Source organism: Mastacembelus armatus, chromosome 9 (assembly GCF_900324485.2).
Source record: "Mastacembelus armatus chromosome 9, fMasArm1.2, whole genome shotgun sequence".
NCBI lineage: Eukaryota > Metazoa > Chordata > Actinopteri > Synbranchiformes > Mastacembelidae > Mastacembelus > Mastacembelus armatus.
In genome coordinates, this window is record NC_046641.1 from 5,380,975 (window position 1) to 5,405,024 (window position 24,050).

Below are 24,050 nucleotides of genomic sequence, written 5' to 3' on the forward strand. Positions count from 1 at the left end.
AACTAATTAGAGATAGATTAAATTATAAATTAAATTTCATGCCAAATATCCCATTCATTTAGACTGCCCTAGTTACATTTAGACATACACGCTGATTGCACATAAAATTAAAGCCATATAACCAATCACGTAGTAACTTTTCCGTATCAAATTGAAGGAGGGAACAGGCTATAAAATATCATAGCCACACTTATTGAGTTATAGTGTCATACAGTCTACAGTGATGTATGTTTATATGAGATTGGGGAAGCGATTATAAGATTAATGGTATAGGGCACGAGAAATGAAGGACGTGAGCGCGTTTCTGCCTGCACGGGTCCGCTTCTGTGCTCGGTTTCGTCCATGAGCCATGGAAGCGCGTTCCCGATACTTCAGGTGAATGAGAGGGAAGCGGAGGAGCGGGGCACGGCTCACTGTGTGTCGCATTAGGAAGCAACAATTAGAGGAAAATGAGTTGTATTACGACGCTTGGGCCGCATGTTTTTATGACAACATATCTACTCTTCGTGATGGGATGCGCTGCACAAAAAGTAAGTTGATATTTTGTTTTACCAGCAAAAATAATTGACCAGCTTTACCTCCAGCCCCGTTGATTGCCGTGTCCACTTGTTTAGGGACAATCATGGCACGGACTCCCTTCGTAGATCTTGGTCGACAATTGTTTGTTTCTTGGCAAATTTTTTGGACCCAAGGGATTTGAAGGAAATAATTTTAAGAAAAAATAGTTGCCACCATTCATCTTGCCATGTCCAATACACAAAGGAAGAGTAGGGTCAGCAACATTTGGACTTTAAATTAAGGTTGTCTGGTCTGTCACAGTTTTGTAGCGCTACTCCAAAAACCATAACACCATAGCAGGCAGTGAAGAGGTGCGTGTCTGAGCTGCTTTCTACACGTTAAGACTAATGTAAACGCTTCTTGTTAGATAGCATTTATGCCGACTATCTAAGAAGAGCACCCTGCTTCCAAAAACATCTAAGCTCGTATATTACATTAGAAACAAATTCGACATTTAGCGATGGACTCCTGAATTCACTATTTTTGTAACTGAAATTTCGTATGCTTTTTTGATAACAGAACAGGAGGTAACATAACCTTCTCAAACGCGTGGGCTTGTGCACCACATCATATCGTGCCCACATATTGCATCAAGAGGTCATCAAAATAGTCGTGTAGCCAAGACATTTGCCTCATGCAGCGTATAACGGCTGGGAAATGAACTTAACTCCATGTAGTAAAACAGAGAAGTGTAAAAATATACTCCTCCGACATGGCAATAATATCATCACCTTATGTCAAACTGTCTGGATACTCTCGGGCACCTTTGCCCTTCAATAAATGAAAGTTTTGGGCTGTATTTTAAAAGATTTCCAACTTCGTTGCACATCATATCCTCCGGGGCTTCCAAAGGGATGTTTTGATGGCACAGACATGTTTTGATGTTAATGCACTTCACAGAGTTAGCGTTAGAGAATGGCATGCAGAGTCCAAACTGCTGGAATGAGAAACACATTGAGTGTGTGTTAACCTTATGTTGTACTTTTCCTACCCACGGAGGCGAATACCCAGGCTTTGACTCTTGACATGCAAAGAGTTCATGATCTGAGATTTGAAGAGGAATGCACACAGGTCAGAGGTTTCTCCTCAGCATGTTTTTGATTCAGTCAGATGAAGTTCCTGCCAGGTCAGTTAGGCTTTCAACTGTCTATGGCTGCTCATAACCCGAGGGATTACTCTGTCATTTGGTTTAGGTGTATAACTGCACCAGAAAAGTAACTACACGAGACATGTGATAATGGTACATGTTCATATGCGTTGCCAGCAGCATGGAACAGGGATGTTTACATGCTGTAGACGGGGTCGTGGGTGGGCCTTGGTACTCGTTCTTTAAGAAAGGAGCTGTGAAGTATCACTGCTCAGAAACTCTAAAGTGCATCACAGCACTCAGTTTTCTGAATCTCATATTTTTCTCTTTTTGAGTTATGCCTGATGCAACTTGATGTCCCCATGTGTGACAAAGGCAGGTTTCATAACATGTAGGGATGGTCCTGCACACAGATCTCTTCTAGGACATCAATTGCACATTGCCAGGCAAGATGACCTCTGGTTTTCACTTGCCACCAGATGGACAGTGGTGGCTCTGCAGCACAATTCTTAAAACTTGGTATATTGAGTTGTCAGTGTTTCCAGCTTTATTTCCTGTGTGCATAGGATGCTCACTATCTTTGCAATTATCTGCCTGAGGGGACACAGTAAATGATGGCTTTGTCCTTCAGTCCCCTTTTGTATTAAGTTCATTTTTGGAACAGCATAAACATGTTTGGAATTTATTCTATCCCCCTCAGAAAGAACCTTTCCAAAGGTTTTATTGATGGAAACGGGACGTTAATCTCTAACTGAATAGAGTTTTAGGACCCCAGTGAACTGTGAATTCACTTATTCCCTCCCATAAACTATCTAACAACAGATGCATGCAGTCTGTTAACAGATAAACATGTCGCCATGTGCCTGCAGTGGTATGAGGTGGGATAGAAAGGCCAGGGACAGAGATGGAGTGATGAGTTAGACACAGCGTTGGAGAGAGAGAGAACGTTGCAGACGCATTAGGTTTTCAGTGCTGTGTATGGTTGCTTTAAAACTGTAAGATGCTGTAAGATCAGGTTTAAAAAAACGCTTTTCAACGCTTTCCTCTTTAGGTTTTGTGAGCTTATGGCATACTGTGATGAAGTACATTTTATTGACAGGAATGACAATATTCTAGCTGTTAATAAAAAAGGATTTTAGCCCCTCTCCAAGGTTATGATGCTCTTTTTAAACTGGAACAAAGATTTTTGTCAGAAATAAATGTCTGTGCTTAAGATATATTTTACTGTGACATCTTTGGCAAAATTGATGTTACTTTGTTTGCGTTTTAAATGTATTTGTACTTTTCTTGTCTCCTTAATGAGAGCAAGGAAATATGTTATTCCTAGCTGGAGAAAACTGGAGAAACAAGCTAAAAATCTTCTTTCAGTGCACATCAGACAGCATATTTTTTTCATCCAAGTGGTTACAACCACTGTCGAGGACTCTGGAAATGTTCTGACTTTTTTAAAGTTCCCCTGGTATTTATTATGTATATAATTGGATGCTTAGCTCTCTGACTTGAATGTGATGCTCCCAAGACACGATAAGATAATTAAATCAATAAATTTAATTTTGAGGTCCACAGTTTAGGGTCTACTACAGCAGAGGGTTTTAATGGCAGCTGTGGTGCTGCCGAAACACTAATTAGCATGGATGCGTTCACTGGATCACATTCCTAAATCTGGAAATGATTTTACCAAACTGGTTTGAACCACCATGAAGATAAGGTCGTGATTGACCACAGGCTTCCTCTGACTCGCTTTAAAAGCTACCACAGCACCACCAGCAGCTCTTTTTAGGAAATGTGTTAATAGGTTTTACACCACAAACGTGGAAGAGAGTGCATGCATCTTGCCCACCCACTCGCATATCTGCAAATTTAAGGACCACAGCTGTAATATTTTCCACATTCCATGTTTTCCATGTAGGCTGCACTGATTGTTCCATGAGTTTTCTGTAAATAAAATGTTGATTAAACACTCTCGGGCTCAAAGAGGCCTTTCATAAGTCACTCGTGATGTGCACGGTGCTGAAAATGTGCTGAGCCAGTGCTGCAGTGGCCAATGAGGGCGACCCTAGAAATGCCTGAGCTTAATCAGCCCGCCACAGCAGCTGTTTGTAAACTCACCCTGGCTCGAAAGTGCAGCCACTGACATGAGCCCACCGGGAGAGGCAGTGACATCACAGGGGTGATATGTGATAAATCTGTGGCTTGAGTATCAGTGCCTTTGCACAGCTGTGGAGAATGACCTCAAGGAGCCTCTTTGCTATCTGTGTTTTTGGAGTACGCTGTAGAAAATCTAAAAACACAAATGGGGCATCTTGCACAAACAGAGCTGCAGCTGCTTTTGGTCAATCTATGAAGGTCGAGTCTTCTTTTTGGCTCTTTATCTCTACATAATAATGATAATATAGGAAATAAGTGTTTTCTAACCATATTAATTTATCGGTACAGATCTTTGAAAGGTGAATAATTACTATATGTTTCTAAATTTATCTAAATGATCTAAATGTCTATCTTTCTGTACTTGCACATCTCTGGGAAATTCCTGTATATTTGTTGCACTTTGAGAACAATAAATCACCCCTAATATTGTTAAACTCTAGCATTTGTTTGATTTGTGGTGAGTTATGCCTCATTCTCATTATTCATTGGTACACATACATTCTTTTATTATTTTAGTAATAATTTTTCTGTCTGTTGTGGTATGTAGGTAACTTGAGTGAATTAAAAATAATTTTGTACAAACTAATTGTCCCCAAAACTGCGCTATGTTGACATTGCTCTTGATTTGAGAAATCAAGAGAACTGTGTTTGTAATTGCTGCCTGAGTGCTATCCTGTGAAGCAGTGTCAATTTTCTCCTCCAGTAAACAGGGCTGGTGAGGATCCTGCCCCCTTTCGAGGGGCCCGCCTGCCTGTTTATGAGCCAGTCCGGCGCTGTTTGTGCATGAGAGGCTGTGTGTGTGTGTGTGTGTGTGTGTGTGTGTGTGTGTGTGTGTGTGTGTGTGTGTGTGTGTGTGCGTGTGTGCGTGTGTGCGCGCGCGCGTGCGCGCGTGCGTGTGTGTGTGTAGGAACAGTACTTCACCAGAAGCCAGCTTGTGTTTCAGAGTTTTCACAGTAGTGTTGTCAGCCTGGGTGGCTTAAAAAAAATCCATGTGACAAAGAAAGGTTGAATAAACAAATCATGTCTTATAATTTTACAACAGATACAATCTGCAAAAATATATTTTTAGTGTTTTTTGCCACAGAACTTTAGTTTAATGCTCAGATCTCACATCTGTAACAAACCAAAATTTCTTTTTTTTTTTTTTTTTTAAATTTCTTATCTTTTATTCTGATCACACCCTCACCCTTTAAATTGAATGCAAAACATCCTCAGGCTAAAATTGTTTCCAATAATTTAATAATTGTAGCAACAGTTCATATTTAAATGCAATAATAAACAGCATTCTAATATAATGTAATATATAATATAATGGGCCTATACAAATAAATCAGCTCCTGAACATTAGTCAGTGTATTTAAAGTTGCCACTGTAATTAGAAAGACATATTAAGCTTGTCATGGAATGTGACTGGAGCTTTTTTAAATAAGATATACGGACCCATTTGTCAGAGGCTTCTAAGTACTGACAGCAGCTGGTCTGATTTTTCACTGAACAAGTCACTGCAGACAATTATGTGCTGAGTTGATCTACTTCTGTAGGCACAACTGGGGCGCAATGAGCATCCAGTTCTTATGTAAACTTTCAACTTCCTAGCATCACTTCATTAAAATATTATCTACCCTCCTTCTTTGTGGAGTGGCTCACCAAAATGGCACTGCAGCCCATTGTGCTGCCATGAGAAAAGGCATCCTTGAATAATTAGCGGCCTGCCAGTGGAGCGGCCTGTGATGTAACAGAACTGAGATGTTTGGCATTATAAGAATGCCCCATTTCCATTCGACACTGTGTCACTTTGGGGCCTTTTCATGTGTAGTCTAGCATGCACATCCCAGGGTGCTGGGGACCTCTCGGCCACCTCGTCCTGCTGGGAGAGATGACACAATCTCTCTCCATGACATAGTTTCTTTAGATGCAGGATTTCATATCATACAAGAGAATATTAACTTTAAGTACTACTTGCAGTGTGCAAAAAAAAAAAAACAATATTAGTATCAAATTGAATACATTTACGTGTAGGTTGGAAAAAGTCTGTAAACCCCTAAGCTAAAGTTGTACAGTTTTTATATTAAAAAGAGTCAGCAAACATTTCATGAAATTGGATGTCAACAATTACATGCCCTTTACAGAGGTCAAGAGAGAATACAGCCTGTGGATCTGTTACCTAAGTTTGAGAGAGTGCGTTTTTTTTTCACGACATTTTTTTAAAAACTGAAACTTCAGTATGAGAAAAAGATCTGCCAGAATATAGCATGTCTAACTTTTGCCAATAGAGCTCACATATTTTCTTTAGTTATGTAGGTGCTGCTGCCCTCCCCTGACTTTCTGTGTGTCCTGGCAGCTGTATCAGCTATGGAAAGGTTTGAGCCTGATAACCAGAGGTTTGAGTGAGTGGTCCTCTCTTCTTTCAGTTGTGTTTGAAAATTACATGTAGATTTTGCTTCTTAAAATATGCTGACTGATGAATGCTTTAATAAATGCATTCATATTGGAATAGATGGTCCATGGAGGAAAGGACTTGTCTGGCTCCCCAGACCTTCACTTCTCTTGCATCCCTGCTCCCCTACCGTCTAAACCATGTTCTCAAAATGATCTTTTATGCTTTTAGTCCATTCCAGAGCACAAGTGTTGCCTGCGGCTGTTGGTGTGTTACCTGTCTGGCATGGGGGTCTGCCAGTCTGGGTCATTCCCACAGTCCAGAACTGAGGCCAGCAGGAAAGCTCATAAACACACAGGCCCCCTACAAAGGTCTGGTCCTCAGCTCCATGGCCCAGCCACACATCTGCCTCTGCTTAGGGCCCAAGTCCCCCTTAAATCCCCACACACCTGGGAAGAATTATAGCCAGCATGTTTGAAGAAATACCCTCCCCAGGGTTACCCAAGCAGGCAATACAGGCAAAACAGGCTTTGATATAAAAGCAGAACAGCAGGGTTGAATAGTTCAGTTTGAAGCTGGTTTATATCAGTGAGCAATCAGAACACAAGTCAAGAGTGTTATTTACTGATAGGTAATATGGTTGTTTGTACCTTTGACACAGAGAACTTCACTTTGTGGTCATTATCTGAGTGTATGTCTGAATATATGGCACATTCCAGAGTCTAGGCAGAGCGTAATATAATACCAGTCAACACTTTCAAACATACTGTCGAAGAACAACATGAATGCTAGCGTGGGTGGCACTGGTGTGACTTAACAGCCCACACCTTGGCAGTGCTTGTGCTTTGGTCAACCTGTTTAACTGAGTGAGTCATGTTATCACTGTGAGAAGGGGTGTCTGTAAGTGCCTGAAATAAGATCACATTGAAGTCATCTGCCTTAAAAACTGCTTTATATTTGATATCTGACTTCATGTAATTTGTATTGCAGGTGTACTTCGACTGTGGTGCCAAGGTGGATGTAGTGGATGTCCAAGGCCTCATTCTGTCCCCTGGCTTCCCCTACAACTATTCTTCTGGAACACACTGTGTTTGGCTGTTCATTGTGCCTGTTGACTACCAGCTTGTTCTGGAGATACTTGACTTTGACGTGTTTGAAAGCCATGATTCCACAGAACAATATTCAACTCTCTCTAATTTTTTAGAGGAAGAGGCAGACAAAGAGATGACGTTCACCCCTGGCATCTTAGCAGCTGATGAAACTTCAACAGCAGCTAAAGATCCTATGGTTCAGAGTGTGGGGGATGTCACAAAGAGTCAACAGTCCTTCCAAGATGATGAGGTCAAGCAAGTAGTGATCCAGGAACAGTCCACAAAAATGAAGGTTGCCAAAGTCTCAAATTCTGCTAAAAGATCTGCAGGTGCCACCTTAAGCCTATCTTCACCACCGCCTTCCTCTCTGTTGCTCCTACCTGGTGCTGTACCTCCAGGAGACAAGGCTGTCAACTCTGCATCCTCATCTCACCTCAGGGGGCCACTCAACCCCAGTTTGAACCCAAGCACAGTTGTTGAGGAGACCACCCTTGCCTCACCACACTCCACCAACACTCCAGCTGTGAGCCCCGAAACCCAGCAGTCCGTGCTTGATGCCTGCCCCCATGATGTCCTATACATCTCAGACCTTATCACCTTCTCCTCCAGGTTCTGTGGGTCTAACCGGCCTCCTAGCAGCCAGTTGGTTTTTGGCTCCAGCCAGGAGATGGTGGAGGTCATCATGGAGCTTATCACCACCACCCACTGGGGCCGTGGCTTCGCTCTACTTTTCCACTACCACAACCTGACTGAGCCAGGGGGGGACCGCCATACCTCCAGTCCCACAGCCACTAAAGTAGACTCTCTGCTGGCTGCTGTGAGTGGAGCTGCCTTCTTCGCTATGATTCTTACAAGTGCCATCTGCATTATTTTCAGGTAATAGACATGGAGTAACCCTGCTCCTCTATAGTAAAATAATACAGATAAAATAGAAGAGGGACAATAAGTTTTTATCTAGTCGGCTTAAACCAGAATAGTTGGGTATTGACTTATTCACTGCTACAGGCTACTACAGGCATTTCTGGTCTTGACAAAATTGCATAGATCCTTTGCCAAGATATTCAGATACTTAGAGTGAATTCTTCTGAGTTGATCCTGGTCCTTCATGTGGTACCATCAGTAGGGTTTTGAAATATCTCAGCATCTGTTAGACGAATATGGACATTTTTAAGAGACATTCATCCCTTTTCATGTATTGCCAGTATCAGGCTGAAATTTTAATTTGGCCAAAACTTTGTTTTACGATATAGTGTACTTGCAAAACGAATGGCATTCCAATCAGCCTTAGCTCTGCTACCATGCAAACAAACTAAGATCAAGATAAGCATTGTAAACATTTTACCAGCTACACATTAGCACCACATTAACATTGTCATTGTTAGCATGTTAGCATTTTGATGTTGGCATTTATCTGAAAGCACCTCTGTGTCCAAGCTCAGTTAAACTTATACCCAAGTCAGCTGAATGCTCAGTAAATATTTCCCTGAGAAAATTCACGAGTCCTGGCTTTGATTTCTCCCATGAATGAAAATAGGATGGTCTGACAGTAAATGCATACACACATACACAGTCACTACTTTGTTATATTGACTCAGCTGGAAGCTTCAGTCCCTGATGTGGTCACCCTTGGTGTTTAGTTGGGTTTGGCTGCAACTGTGCAGCCTTATTGATGTGGAGCATTCTCACCATACACAGCAGGGCATTCAAGGTACAGCACCTGGCATTAATTCCAGCACACAAAAACAGAGAGGCTGCGTGAAAGTGAATGGGCGGGGAAATGGGGAAAAGGGACAACAAGGAGAAGTAAAACTCAATGTGAGTTTGGTGCCGATAGCATTGTCATACAAAAAGGTGTAATTTACAAGCTATTCCCTCTTCCATCCCAGGGGACAATGAACACAAACTGAGGGGTTATGTTTGGTGGTTTGTAATACTATCCGTTCTGGCAAGCTGGCTGTTTTAACCCTACTGGTCCAGATGTCTAGGATCCAGTAAGGTTTAGATTTGCGTCAGCCTCTGTGTTCATCTTGCTGTGAGAAACACTCCTGTTTAATATGATTTGTATTACTTTTCAAATGCAGCTCAGTGCCTCCAACTGATTTGTCAGGCACAATAACTCCACAGGTTCTCACTATTAATGACAGGGAAATTGAAAACATGTGTTCAATAAAAATGAAGGTGTAATTAGCAAGAACAACAACACAAGTCATTCAGAAGCCAGAAAATGCATTACCGTGAAATGCCTGTGAGCAGCCTTAGTGCCTCATTCATTTGTTCCCTAATAAATGAGTTCAGCAAAAATCATTGGAAAACAAGTAGCCTGGCAAGTCAGGCAAGATCTTGCAAATTTAAAGCAGCAGTGAGATTAACTCCCAAGATCCCCTCTGGTCAGAAAACAACTAAAGTTGGATGAAAGTCACAGCATGGTTGCCCTCAGATGACTGGTGGCTGGTAATGAACTCATTCAGCTGTAGGAGTAATATTTAATTAGTGGGTATTTGCTCAGTATTTTTGCATGCTTCATTGGATCACATGGACTTAAAAACAGGATAGAAAATTATGAATGAATGGATATCAGATATTTAAGAAAATGCCATGATAACACAATTAAGTGGGTTTAAAACCCTCATGTAAAAAAATCTAAAATCAATAGGCTCCCTAGTACCTATGGAATAGCTATAACAGGCTAAAGGAAAGTGAAAGTATGGAATACTCTTCAAGTTTTCAGTGTTCATTCATGTTTTAGGTGAGAATACTGGATACTATAGTGAATACTGATAGGGAAAAGCAATGACATCTCAAGAACAACCACTGTTGTGAGATGTATGTGAATGCAAGATTGTGGCGCATCTTGCTCCATCATCCAAAACCACAACAGAGCAACTATTGAGGAAGAAATAGCCACAGGTATTTTGGAGCTATTATATATTGAGTGTGCTTGTTTCCATATAGTTGAAGAGTGTCCATTTTTTCATTTGTGGTCAATATTTGAACACCAGAGGTTTTTTTCTAGTTGTGAAAATACTGCCAAGAGTTAAAAAAAAAAAAAGGACAATAATGAAATGTGATTTTTAGATATGTTTGCAATTATCGATTGAATTCCTGTGGTGCTTTATGTTTTCCAGATCCAAACTGTGTCCAAAAAGAGCCAGCTCCTGCGCATCCAGCAACTGTGAGGTACAGGCACTTGCGCACTTTTTCTTCCTGTTTCTCCCTCCATTTTTCTGCACATTATTCTCTTTCCTCTTCTTGACCGTCTGCCTTTGGTTGCCTTATTTGTTGGACATTCCACTGAAAACAGAGCTTTATCTGGGATCACTGGGCTTTTTTTTTTTTTAATATTCTCTGTTGTCTGGAGCCAACAATGTCCATTGTCCATTGCTGTAGCACTGCCTCATATACTTAGGACTGAATTCAAAGACACCCTGAAAATCAAAGTTAAAAAATTATGCTGCAGGTTTGTCTGTTTTGCTGAAATTTCATAGCAGAAACTCAAAATAGTACTCAGTAGTCTGTACGATCCCCACATGCTTGTATGCATGCTTGAGAACGGGGCATGCTCCTTAAAAGATGATGGATTGTATATCCTGGGGTATCTCCTCCCAGATCTGGACCAGGTTATCACTGAGCTCCTGGACAGTCTGAGGTGCAACCTGGTGGCGTTGGATGAACCGAAACATAATGTCCCAGAAGTGTTCTATAGGATTTAGATCAGGCAAGCATGGGGGCCAGTCAATTCTATCAGCTCCTTCAGGAACTGCCTGCATAGTCTCACCCATAAGACTGGGCATTGTCGTGCACCATGAGGAACCCACGATCTGCTGCACCAGCGTAGGGTCTGACAGTGGGTCCAAGGATTTCATCCCAATACCTAATGGCAGTCAGGGTGTCATTGTCTAGCCTGTAGAGGTCTGTGTGTCACACCACCAAACTGGTCATGCTGAACGATGTTACAGGCAGCATAACATCTTCCATGGCTTCTCCAGACCCTTTTACATGTGTCACATGTGCTCAGGGTGAACCTGCTTTCATCTGTGAAAAGCACAGGACCCCAGTGGCAGACGTGCCAATTTTATTGTTCTATGGCAAATGCCAATCGCACTCCACGGTGCTGGACAGTGAGCAAAGGGCCCACTAGAGAATGTCGGGCCCTCAGGCCAACCACATGAAGTCTATTTCTGATTGGTTGGTCAGAGAGATTCACACCAGTAGCCTGCTGGAGGTCATTGTGTAGGGCTCTGGCAGTGCTCATTCTGTTCTTCCTTGCACAAAGGAGGAGATACCGGTCCTGCTGATGGGTTAAGGACCTTCTACAGTCCTGTCCAGCTCTGGACAGTAACTGCCTGTCTCCTGGAATCTTCAGACTGTGCTGGGAGACACAACAAACCTTCTGACAATGGCACGTTTTGATGTGCCATCCTGGAGTAGTTGGACTGCCTGTGCAACCTTTGTAGGGTCCAGGTATTGCCTTATGCTATCAGTAGTGACACTGACCCTAGTCAAGTGCAAAACTAGTGAAAAAATGTCAGTGGCCTCCACCTGTAAAACCATTCCTGCTTTGGGCGTTGTCTCATCCATGTCCCTCTAGTGTATTTTGTCTTCATTTGGTCACATATGGTTACAGTTATGAACAATCTTTTTTTAGCTAAAAAAAAAACACATTAGTATTATATTAAATATATTAATGTTGTATGTTGGAAAAAGTCTATGAAATCCATAGGTTGCAGACATCAACAAAAGCTAGTCAGGAGTAAGCAAACCTGGACTCCAATCAGAGGAACCAGATCCAAGGGGTAGAGCTGCTTTGACTTCTAAAAACATTTAAGCATTGAATTACTGGAACCAGTTAACATCTCTAAATCTACTTTATAGAAATGATGCATGGTTGCATGGAGTATGGTGTCTGTGGTAAATGAAGCTGCCGATTGCCGAAAACAACACATCTGACGTTAGCCATTGAACGCTTTGACAAAATATTTTGTTGACTAATAAAACTATGGTTCAGTTGTTTGGGAACTAAATGCAGCATGGTACAAAAATAATGAAAAATGACACTGTAAACCAAGATGAAAACATCATCCATGATGGAGGGAGGATCATGATGTCATTAAAGGAAATTTTAATTTCCAGATTTATCATGGCATCTTAAAGAATATTGTTAAGGTCCCTGTCCACCAGATGAAGCTAAGTAGAAGCTGGGTAATGCAGCAGGACAGTGACTTTAAGCACTGAAGTAAATTTACTATAGAGTGATATAAACAGGAGGCCCTGTGATGGACTAGTGACCTGTCCAGGGTGTACCCCTGCCTTTCACCCAAAGAGAGCTGGGATAGGCTCCAGCTGATCCCTGTGAGCCTAATTAGGAATAAGTGGGTATAGATGATGGATGATATAAACAATAACTATTGACTATAAAAGCTCTTTGTGTTGCAGACACGGTCATTCTTGATTTTGGATCTTGTGTCCTTCTGTGAACACCTGTACTGAACATTTTTTAATTGGTAGTATCATGATGGATAACATCAGTGATATTATGTTGTGTTGCAGGTGCCGGAGGGAGTCCAGAACACTGGGGCTGAGATCAGTGAGTTACAGCTGATGGCTGAGAATCAGATCAGCCTGGAGGAAACCACAGAACAGGATAACGACAACAGTTCACCACACACAGGTGGGGAAGACACACAAACGCACACAAACACAATGGATCAACTGATATACTGGATTGCTGTGGTTCACCATCATTCCAATTTTGAAAGTTAAAGTTGTTGATGACTTTTGTAAATGTTTTAAATCTACATTCTGGTTAGCTCTTTTAACTTTCTAAGATATGGCAGAAAATAGATGACAGAAAATACACTAATGTTTACAGTTTTCACTAGAACAATATGTTGTAATAGTACATTTAAATCTGCCATTAATTCATTTCCTGGCATGCAAAGATGTGAAGGTTTTAGTGCAGCCTTTTAAAAGTGAAGGTCATGAAAGACATGATTTGTCACACTGTGTGGGACTGGGCTTTGTGCTAATAAGTATCTCTAGGTGGTGCTCTTCTTCCCCTGTTCATCTGTGGTGGTTATCTCAACTCACACCTACCACACAGTTTTTTTTTTATTTGGTCCAAGGACGTGGCAACTGCTGTTTGTGCAAATGAAAAACGTTTTCCCAAGAAAGATTTATTGAACACCACCTCCTTTCCAACCTTTGTGATGCCTGCTTTAAGGTACAGATGTGTGAACTGTACTATGGAGCTACATGGAGTGTTACATGTTTTGATGAACTGGCTTTAAATTGAATCTCTTATACTATATAATGACACGATTCTCTTTACTGTAAAAATGTTGTAAAATAATACTTTAAATTAAAAACAAACTGTGTATAAAGAGACCTCTGTCGACTCTGGGTGGGTCTGCGGATTTTCAATGGAAAGAAAAAGTGCATTAGTTAGCAGCACACAGGCTTGATCCTGGAACAATTTGAAGACTCTCCCTCCCAGTGGGACTGAACCCAGGCTGAGAGATTTGTGGTTTGTGGCATTTAACCCACAAAGCAGCTTGGGAGAACTTTGAACAACGGGGGACTAGAGTCCCCCCCATACCCTCCCTCTGTGTGCTCCATGATGTTATGATGTTAGGAGTTTGCACCAAGACACACAGCTTGTAAATAGTAGAGTAAAGAATTGAGATTAGCTTTCTTTTTTATAATGTGCCTAATATGGGATACATAGCCTATAATTCAATTGGACAAGTTTCTGGGAAAAACCTGGTAAGATTGTGAGGTATGGCATCCATCCCACTTTGGATGGTGCGGCTCTTATTTCTAGAAATGTGGCAGAGTTTATTAGACAACCTAAAGTATGACAATCCAGAGTTAAGACCAAGACATAGACCCTCTTACACAAGTCTTATACACCCTCTCTGAAGTTTCCCTAGAACTGTCACACCCTCACCCACCCCACCCCATAGAGGAAAAATCACCACAAATGGAATTATTCATAATACTTAGAATAAAAATCAAAATTACTCCTCCTACTGAACAGAAAAACAGAACTGTCAAATGTGAACTATTAAATATCAGATCTCTTTCCACAGAAATTGTTCCATCATTATTTACTTCTATGTGCCAACACAGTGGAGGGCAGCTACCTTAGGTTTACTCCTGCACAAGTAGATTTTCTTGTTGATAGTGCTGCAGCCTCTCTGCAAAACATATGTCGTAGCCCCTCAGAAGAAGGTAAACCTTCAGAGAGGGCAAGCTGCATACTATTCATCACTAATAGATGAAAACAAGGACAACACCAGTTTTTTTTTTTCAGCACTGTAGCCAGGCTGACAATCCAATACAAAAAAAAAACACAGCTCTGTTAAGTCTGGTATTCCCTTAGCTAAGTAAAACCCAAACTATTAAGGATAAAATTGATCAGATCCATCCTGCAGCTACCACAAGTGGTTCATCTAATACAGTAGCTATTGAATGATCTGTAACACTGTGCTATGTTTAGACTGCTTCTTTCCCAGAGATCTCTAAAAAATAAAAGTGTAAAACACATGATGCTGTGGCCTCTCAGGAGAAGAAGGTAAACCTTCAGAGGAGGGAAGCTCCATGTTACCATTCACACATTGTACCTTAAAGGCATCCATCATGAAGGCTGGAAAGGAGGTGGTGTTCCACAAACTTTATCTAGCTTGGAGAAACAGTTTAATAAGATATTTTTAAAAAACCCTTGTAAAGCGAGAGCTGCATACTATTTGTCAATAATAAAGCAAAATAAGAACAATCCCAGGTTTCTTTAAAGCACTGTAGTCAGGCTGACGAAAAGTCACAGTTCTGTTGAGCCCAGTGTTCCCTTAGTTCTCAGCAGTGGTGGCTTTATGAAATTCTTTTCAAATAAAAATCAGAACTATTAGAAATAAAATTCATCAGATCCTTCCTGCAGCTGCCACAGATGGTTTTGCTCTTGAATCATCTGTAACACCTCTGCTATGGTTAGACTGCTTCTTTCCCATAGATCTCTAAACTGTCAACAGCTGCTTCATCTAAACCATTAAAAGGTCTCTTAGACCCCATTCTGACTAGACTGCTCAAAGATGTCCTGCCCCTAATCAACAGATTAATCTTTAGTAACCGATTATGTACCTCAGGTTTTTAAGATTGCAGTAATCAAGCTGTTACTCAAAAATCCCAGTCTTGATCCAGGAGTTTTGGCTAATTACTGTATAGACCAATATCCAACCTACCCTTTATTTGTAATATCTTTGAAAAAGCTGTTGCTAAGCAGCTATGTGACCACTTGCACAAGACTGAACTATTTAAAGATTTTCAATCAGGATTTACAGCACATCATAGTACAGAAACAGCACATTAAAAGTAACCAACAATCTTCTCTTAGCCTTAGACAATGGACTATGATCTCTGTACTTGTCCTGCTAGATCCTAGTGCTGCATTTGACACTATCGACTACAGCATATTACAGAGACTGGAACATGGGATTGAGATTAAAGAACAACATTAGATTTGTTTAAATCTTATTTATCAGATAGCTTCCAATTTACACATATTTATGATGAACCTTCCACACACACAAAAGTTAGTTATGGAGTTCCACAAGGTTCTGTGCCAGGACTGATTCCTTCTACCTTATACATGCTTCTTTTAGGCAACTGCATAAATTTCCATTGCTATGCTATTCAGGTAACCCTGAACCATCCCTTAGTTATGCTGCTATAGGCCTAGACTACCTGAGGACTGCCCATCAGGCACTAAGCTCTCCTCTCACGCCCCTCCCCTCACATGTATATGTCTCTATTGAATGTCACTTTGTGCCTTCTCTGTCCCATAGTTTGTGCTCTCTCTCTCTCTCTGTGTGTCTCTCTCTCTGTGTCCACTCTCTTGCTGCAACTTCTGCAGGTATTGGGTCCTGGAGCTGTATATTGCTAATGTGCAGTTACTGGCCCCACCAACTTGCGGTGTCTATTTGTTGCTTATTGTTGCTGTTATTTTCTCTCTCCTCTATCCACTCACCCCAACCAGTTGAGGCAGATGGCCGCCCAAACTGAGCCCGGCTCTGCTGGAGGTTTTTTTTTTCTGTTTAAGGGAGTTTTTTCCTCTCCACTGTCGCCAAGTGCTTGCTCATAAGGGATTTATTGTTTCAATGTAAAGTACCTTGGGATGATTTTATGTGATTTGGTTTACACAAATAAAATGGAATTGAATTGATTTAATACTACTTTATAAGTACAAGCATAATTACAGTTCAACTATTAAAACTACCAAAATGCTATCACCATATCTTGAGGACATTTTTCTTTCTGTGTTTCTGTAGTCAGTGCTGGCATCGACATTTCCCACCATGCAGAAGTGGACCTTTCCTGCATCGGTTTGACTGAACTCGACCTTGGTGCAGATGAGGTTTTTACTCTGTCTTCAGTTCCTAGCCCAAGCAGGCAATCCTTCTCCCCTCACACAGTAAGACTGACTTTTATGCCAGTACAGTGTTTGTATTGTCACCTCATTAGTACATTAATTCCTCTAAAGTGAAACATTCACGAGTATTAAAGATCTCTCCTACATTCTAGCGACATTGACTTATGGATGGCTGTGTCAGTCAGTTTAGGGGTGGCAAACTTTGGTGCTTGAGGGTCACTCACCTGCTGTTTTCCTGCCCTACCCACTACGGATTATCTGAATCAGGTGTTCAGCCAATCAGAAGATAGCAGGGCAGGCCATTGAGCCTCAAGGACCAGAGTTTGCCTCCCCTGGGCTAGACTAATGTATCTCAGTAACTACTGGAAAGATTACCACTGTCTGATCAAAATGTCCAGTACAGTAATTATCACATGGTATCATGCCAACACACTAAACTAAAATGGAAATACTAAATAATTTGCCTGCATGGTGATGGTAGCATTTAGCTCAAAGCACTGCTGTGACCAAGTATAACTTCATAGAACTACTAGCATGGATGTAGACCTTTAATCTCCTCCTCGCTTCTCCGGATAAGCAGGGAAAAACATTTTGTCTGAAAGTAGCCATGATGCTGCAGACAGTGAAATTGTTGGTTTAATTTCAAGGCCAAACTCTGTGGGTGATCTCCTCGCTTTGGGCAAATGATCTCTGAACCAGTGAACATCAGAGGTGACAGGGCATTCATTGCTTTGAATTGACCCAGTGTTCCTAATAAGACTGACACCATTTGATTGGCATACGCGTGGTACAGTCTAAAGCTATGAAAACTATGAGGACAGAAATGGGAAATGGGGATAATTAAAAGATGGCAGGAGTGCTGAGCAAGAAGCGACGGTTCAACCAAGCATTTTTTTTCTGCTCTCTTTTGTATTCTCTTGGAATAAGAGTTGGCATAAAACAGCTCTGGCAGCTTTTTGAAAGACTGGCAGGCTTTTCTGCAGCCTGGGCTAATAGAGTATTATATACAGAGCCAGATTCCCAGCTCCAATTGTGTGTGTGTTTGTGTGTTGGTGTGTGTCATGCACACTTTGGCACACAGTGTGTGGTCTGCCTGTGTGTGTCCTCAATGCAGACATCCATGTCAATAACATTTGACAAAAGTTGCATGGACTCACAGTGGCAGAGGTCAAAGACAAATGTCCGATACATATTCTTATTGTCATTCCCAGATGAACTTCTAGGTTAGCATGGTACTATCCATGCCACACACACCAGATATGCTTCAATCCATGAACAACCATTTGATAACTCTACCCTCACTTTAGGTACCAGACCTTTCTTGCTGTAGGCAGGATGGGACACAGGAAGTGTGGATCAAAGTGGTCTTGTGCATTTTCCTGGAAAAAATGCTGAGTTCAGGTACCCCTGAAGGGTCTCAGATCCAACTTTTGGAACCATAATTTGTAGGTGACAGCTGATTTTTCATCTCGTGTTAAACTTATACATTTCCATTGTGTTCATGGGGCGTTAGTAACCAAAAGAACATGTTATTTAAACCCCTGACTAATTCTTGTCTAGACAAAGCTAGTCACTGGTGACTCCTTGGGAAGGATTATCTGGACTCATTCTCTGTCTCTGATGGGTGCAACCACTAAAACCCTCCCCTGATCAACACTGATCAGAGAGCATAAAGTGGCCTTCTCGCATCTAACCAGTGACAGCCTGTAGAGGTTGCTCACGCAGAAGTGTCAATATAATAGTGTCTCCTCAAACAGTCATTCGTTTGGACCTGTAATATTTTGTATGCACAGTAACATAAGTGCGGCGGAAACATTTCCAAAGCTGCTGTTCTCTTGCCAGATTTAATATACTTAATAAATAATGACTGAGATTGGTACGTGAGCCACACACACTCAGCTGGCTGGCTGTGTGACTGAGCAGGCAAAGCTAATCAGCATAGTTAGTTAATCCATGAATGTACTACACAATAAACTCCTTTGGGGAAATTCAGGTGTGAGGAGGAAATGTGACAGGTGCAACCAGCACAGACTGGCAGCCAGCTATTTTCTAATATCCCTACCCTAAGGACTATGTTGGTGTAATTCTGAATAACACCTATTTCATTTAAGCATTGTTGTTTAAGATGTAATCATTTACTAAAAAGGTATACATTTCTGTCATGTCTTAATATTTGTCTTTTGGTGTCTAACTTTAGTAGAGAAATATACAGATCATATACCTCGTCTTTGTTGCTTGCATCAGGCCTTATTATCCACCTCAGTGCTGATACATAAGCATTTACAAGGAGATAAAGCAATGACGTTATTGCTAAGTACTAAAGATGCATCCATGATTCAATAACCAGTCAGCTGTTCAGTGTAGGTCACTATACACTATAGCTGCAATTGAGCGCTTGAACATAATACCACATCTGATATGAGCTATTTATGTTGGGTGGTCATCTTCATTCCTAATTAGGTTAAATCTCTAAGTCACTTTTAAGCTTTCTTCCTCTAAGGGAAGTCAATTATGCATGTATATTTTCAGTACCTCTTTGCTTGGCTCACACTTTCCTTTCTGGAGCCTATCTGGATGTAGAACAGTTGGGCATCATTTCCAACATTTTCCAGTCAGTTGGCAGGAGCTCAGCTGTCTCAATACAATATATTTTGTCGAGGTTATTGACCTCCAACTTGGGTCGTATGCCCATTGTAATGTTCATGTATTGTGTGCCTCTTAGCAGCAGGAGAGGTTTCTGCGGCACAGCGACACTGGTCCCAGCCCTGCAGGTGAGTGGATCTCACCAGATTCCACTTCACCTACTGATGCCAGGTCTTCCAGCACCAGTGGCTGTGCCAGACCGAGAGCATGGAGCGTCCGCACCTTCCAGGATTTTCTTCCTCCACTGCCACAGCTGCATAAGAAGTGGTGCAGCTGGAACTCCACCAGTCCCTTCACCAAGCTGGTGGACAACGTGAGTACCAGAACATTTCCTTTGTTTTTAGACCCAGGACCGTATATGGCATGTGAGGTTGAGAAGGAATGGTTAATGGCAATGGCAAGTGGCATCATTTCATTTCCCTGTAGAAGTATTTTGATGGGAATTATTACTTAAAGGGCCAATTCACTCAAATTACAACATACCTTTTTTGTGTTATGTAACCATGCAGGTATGTTTGGTTTTGTATAATCAACAATGATTAGTACAAAAAACAAATCTATTCACTTGCATTGTACCAAGGTGAAAACAGGAAAAATCTTTGTTTCACTTTGTTTCAGATCATCAAACAAATTTAAATATTAGTCATAGATAACACAAGTAAACACATCATGCAGTTTTTAAATGAAGGTTTTTATTATTAAGGGAAAACAAAATCCAAAACTACATGGCCCTGTGTGAAAAGGTGTTTGCCCCCTAAACCTAATAACTGGTTGGGCCACCCTTAGAGCAAAAACTGCAATCAAGCATTTGCGATAACTTGCAATGAGTCTGTCACAGCACTGTGGAGGAACTTTGGCCCACTCATCTTTGCAGAATTGTTGTAATTCAGCCACATTGGAAGGTTTTCGAGCATGAACCGCCTTTTTAAGGTCATGCCACAGCATCTCAATCGGATTCAGGTCAGGACTTTGACTAGGCCTCCCCAAAGTCTTCATTTTGTTTTTCTTCAGCCATTCAGAGGTGGACTTGCTGGTGTGTTTTGGATCATTGTCCTGCTGCAGAACCCAAGTTCGCTTCAGCTTGAGGTCATGAACAGATGACCAGACATTCTCCTTCAGGATTTTTTGGTAGACAGCAGAATTCATGGTTCCATTTGTCACAGCAAGTCTTCCAGGTCCTGAAGCAGCAAAACAGCCCCAGACCATCACACTACCACCACCATATTTTACTGTTGGTATGATGTTCATTTTCTGAAATGCTGTGTTACTTTTACGCCAGACGTAATGGGACACACATCTTCCAAAAAGTTCAGTTTTTGTCTCGTCAGTCCACAGAGTATTTTCCCAAAAATCTTGGGAATCATCAAGATGTTGTCTGGCAAAACTGAGACGAGCCTTTATGTTCTTTTTGTTCAGCAGCGCTTTTCATCTTGGAACTCTGCCATGCAGACCATTTTTGCCCAGTCTCTTTCTTATGGTGGAGTCATGAACAGTGACCTTAACTGAGTCAAGTGAGGCCTGCAGTTCTTTGGATGTTGTTGTCTTTTGTGACATCTTGGATGAGTCGTCGCTGCGCTCTTGGGGCAAACACTTTTTCACACAGGGCCATGTAGTTTTAGATTTTGTTTTCCCTTAATAATAAAAACCTTCATTTAAAAACTGCATGATGTGTTTACTTGTGTTATCTTTGACTAATATTTAAATTTGTTTGATGATCTGAAACATTAAAGTGTGACAAACATGCAAAAAAAATAAGAAATCAGGAAGGGGGCCAACACTTTTTCACACCACTGTATGTATGTATATATTGTCCTGCACAGTGGGATGCACTATTATTCTGGGATGAATCAGACACCTGAGCTGCATACAGGTTTTGCTATTCAAAGTGTTTTACAGGTGATTGAAAAATAAATAACACTACATACTAAAACATGGAGAATAAGACTTAAAATAATAATAATGATGATGATAAAATAAATGCACATAAATATTCTAATCAAAAGCCAGGCTAAAAAGGTAGGTTTTAAGCTTACATTTAAAAACAAAAAACACGATCACTTTCAACTGGTCTCAGATTCTCAGGCAGACTGTTCCAACAGCTTGTGTATAAACACTAAAAGCTGCCTCACCAAAAATTTTTTTTTTCTACACTTTGGAACAGCTAAAAGACTCGTGCCAGAGGACCTCAGAGGACATGCTGGTTCATACACTTGAAGCATGTCAGACAAGCAGGCTGGTGCAAGACAACAAAGTGCTTTACAAACAAGTAAAAGAATTTTAAAATCAGTGTAATGACTTTAAAACAGTGGAATGTGTTCTCTCCTTCTGGTCCTAGTCAGCGCTCGGGCAGCAGAGTTCTGGATCAATTATAACTAATTCAGCATGTTTTTGGGTAGACCAGAAAGGAGAACATTTATAATAATCCAGTCTGCTGGATGTAAAAGTGTGCATCCTTCCCTCTGTGCTGCTCAGAGAGAAATGGTCGTATTTTTGCAGTATTTTAGGATGATAAAAATTTTTTAAAAAGTCATCTGAATTAATAGAGTACAATATAAGGAATAATATATTTTCTTGCAGAGCTTCACTGAGATGTTCCTGTTTCAGAACTCTGACATGCTCGCTCACTATCACACTGTCTTGTCTTGGGATACTTGAATGGAGTGAAGCCATCATTACTGTTACACGTTTTCCTGTTGTGAAGTCTGAATGTCTGTTGTCAAAAGGGTCTATGCCAGAGGACAAACCACATCATGCGTGTCATTCCAGGCTCCTTCCAATTTGGTAGCTGACTACAAAGGCGAGAATAATGGGAAGATCTTCTCCGATGTCCACCTTGAGGCCAAGGTAGGCAATAGCACCATCTCTGACTCCATCAGCAATGCCTCCTACCCCCTTACACAACCTACCCAGAGGCAACGGCGTCTCAACTCCGCCAGCAACCTCCGACGTTCACGATTCACAGGGCCTTGCTTTGGCCTGCTCTCTGAGACAGCAGACCCAGCAAAGGCCTCCAGGGTGCCTCATGTGCAGGGCTCCAACTCAGACCCCAACTCTAGCTCTTCGCCTTCCACCCAGTGTCAGTTTGAGAGTGCCCAGGCAGGAAAGAGGCGTGACTTCCCTGGTGAGGGCGATCACGTCAGTGTGCCGGTCTTTGCCATCTCTGAGGAGGAGGACCGGCAGCCTCTGGTCTCAGCCGAGCACCTAGACCAGACCTCTGCCTCTGCTGTGCTGAATGGATTAGTGAAGGGGACACATGAGGGAAAGAGGCCTGTTGTAGGAAGCACCAGTCTCAGCCCCCAGAGCCAGAGGGCAAGGCCAGAGTGGAGGCCATGGGGGAGCCAGGTGTCAGGTGGGGTTGGTCCACTCTCATGCAACACTCGCATCACCATGACTGATTCAAATGCAGGTAATGACAGCCAGTCCTCTACAGCGTTGTGCAATGTGGCCAACCACCTGTGACTAAGTGGTGAACAGGGACTCTGTTAGTGCTACTTTGTAAATATATATAACCTACTTCTTTAACTTCTGAAATCTTCTTTTATAAAATGACTACATATTAACTTCTTTCAGGCATATATATTCTTCACTGTATTTTTTTTTTTTTTTTTCTATTTTTATAAAGTTTGACAAAGATGGACCAATATGCTGCTTACGATACCAAGGCACTGACTACTGTGGTTATGTTCTTAAAAAATTAGTGATTGCAAAAAAAAAAAAAGTAATTTAAGTGACTTCCCCATAACACCAAATTCTTAGCACTTTTAACCAGATTCATTAACAGGGTTGCACTTTTCTTTCAATAATGAGCTCATTGTGGACTTTGTGCTGTTGTGTGAGCTTTATGTTTTTTCCTTAATGTGGTTTTTTTGCTTACAATGCTTACACATTTACGTATTACCCAAAAGTGTTCTGCAGAGTATAGCTCAGATGTTAATTTTGCAAGCGTTTGCATACAGCATGTACTCATAAGGCTGATCCTGGATTACAAAGGGAAATCGAGATAAAGTAAAAGCATATACAATACTAATAACTTTATGTAGTATAGCAAAAGAACAAGCAATCACAATAGCATTTAAAAGGAGTTATGAATCAATGTTAAGTTTTAATAAAGGCTACGTCATTCATGTGTGTCTTTGATCCGATGCAAGATGCTACATAAGCCACAGAAAAAACTAGAATCAGAATCAGACTCTTGAGATAAGCTTTTGTCTTGCAGGCAACAAGAATTTCTTTTTTTTTTTTTTTTTTAAACGTGGTATTTCCTCTAGAAGAGGATGTGGTTCAGAATTAACATCTCAGTCAGAAGTGAAGCAAATAGAGCTGTCTGGCAGAGCTTGATCAGATAAAACAACAGGTTGCCACAGATGTATATTCCTATGCACTTAGCTGTATTAGCCCATATGGCTGTATTTTGTGTTTCCTTTCCTTTTGTCTGTCAGAGATAATGAACTGAAATTGTGTTTATTCTCAGATGCCAACACTGATCGCTCCTATAACTGCCATTAAAGACAAGTTCCACACATCACTAATAATGGCGCTAGTGATAGCAAAATTAATACCAGCTATAGTCACCACCTCCAACTTTATGAGAAATACCTCAGGTTAAAAAAAACAAAAAAACAAAGTTATCCGTCAAGTAAAACTGGAAATACAAATAAAATCACACTTACTATAGTTGAGTTCCTAAGTGTCAATACATCCTGCAGCTGCAGCAGATAAAAGTCT

At 41.2% G+C, this 24,050-nt stretch overlaps 1 protein-coding gene across 1 annotated transcript; it reads left to right on the top strand.

Moving 5' to 3' along the window:
* The first annotated feature begins 406 nt into the window (after positions 1–406).
* On the top strand, positions 407–22,890 carry LOC113138532 (uncharacterized). The gene is made up of 7 exons (XM_026321059.1): positions 407–530; positions 7,161–8,137; positions 10,387–10,438; positions 12,809–12,929; positions 16,582–16,724; positions 19,405–19,638; positions 22,092–22,890. The coding sequence occupies exons 1-7, from the start codon at positions 450–452 to the stop codon at positions 22,782–22,784; spliced, it is 2,301 nt and encodes a 766-aa protein (XP_026176844.1). The 5' UTR covers positions 407–449; the 3' UTR covers positions 22,785–22,890.
* The last annotated feature ends 1,160 nt before the right edge of the window (positions 22,891–24,050 follow it).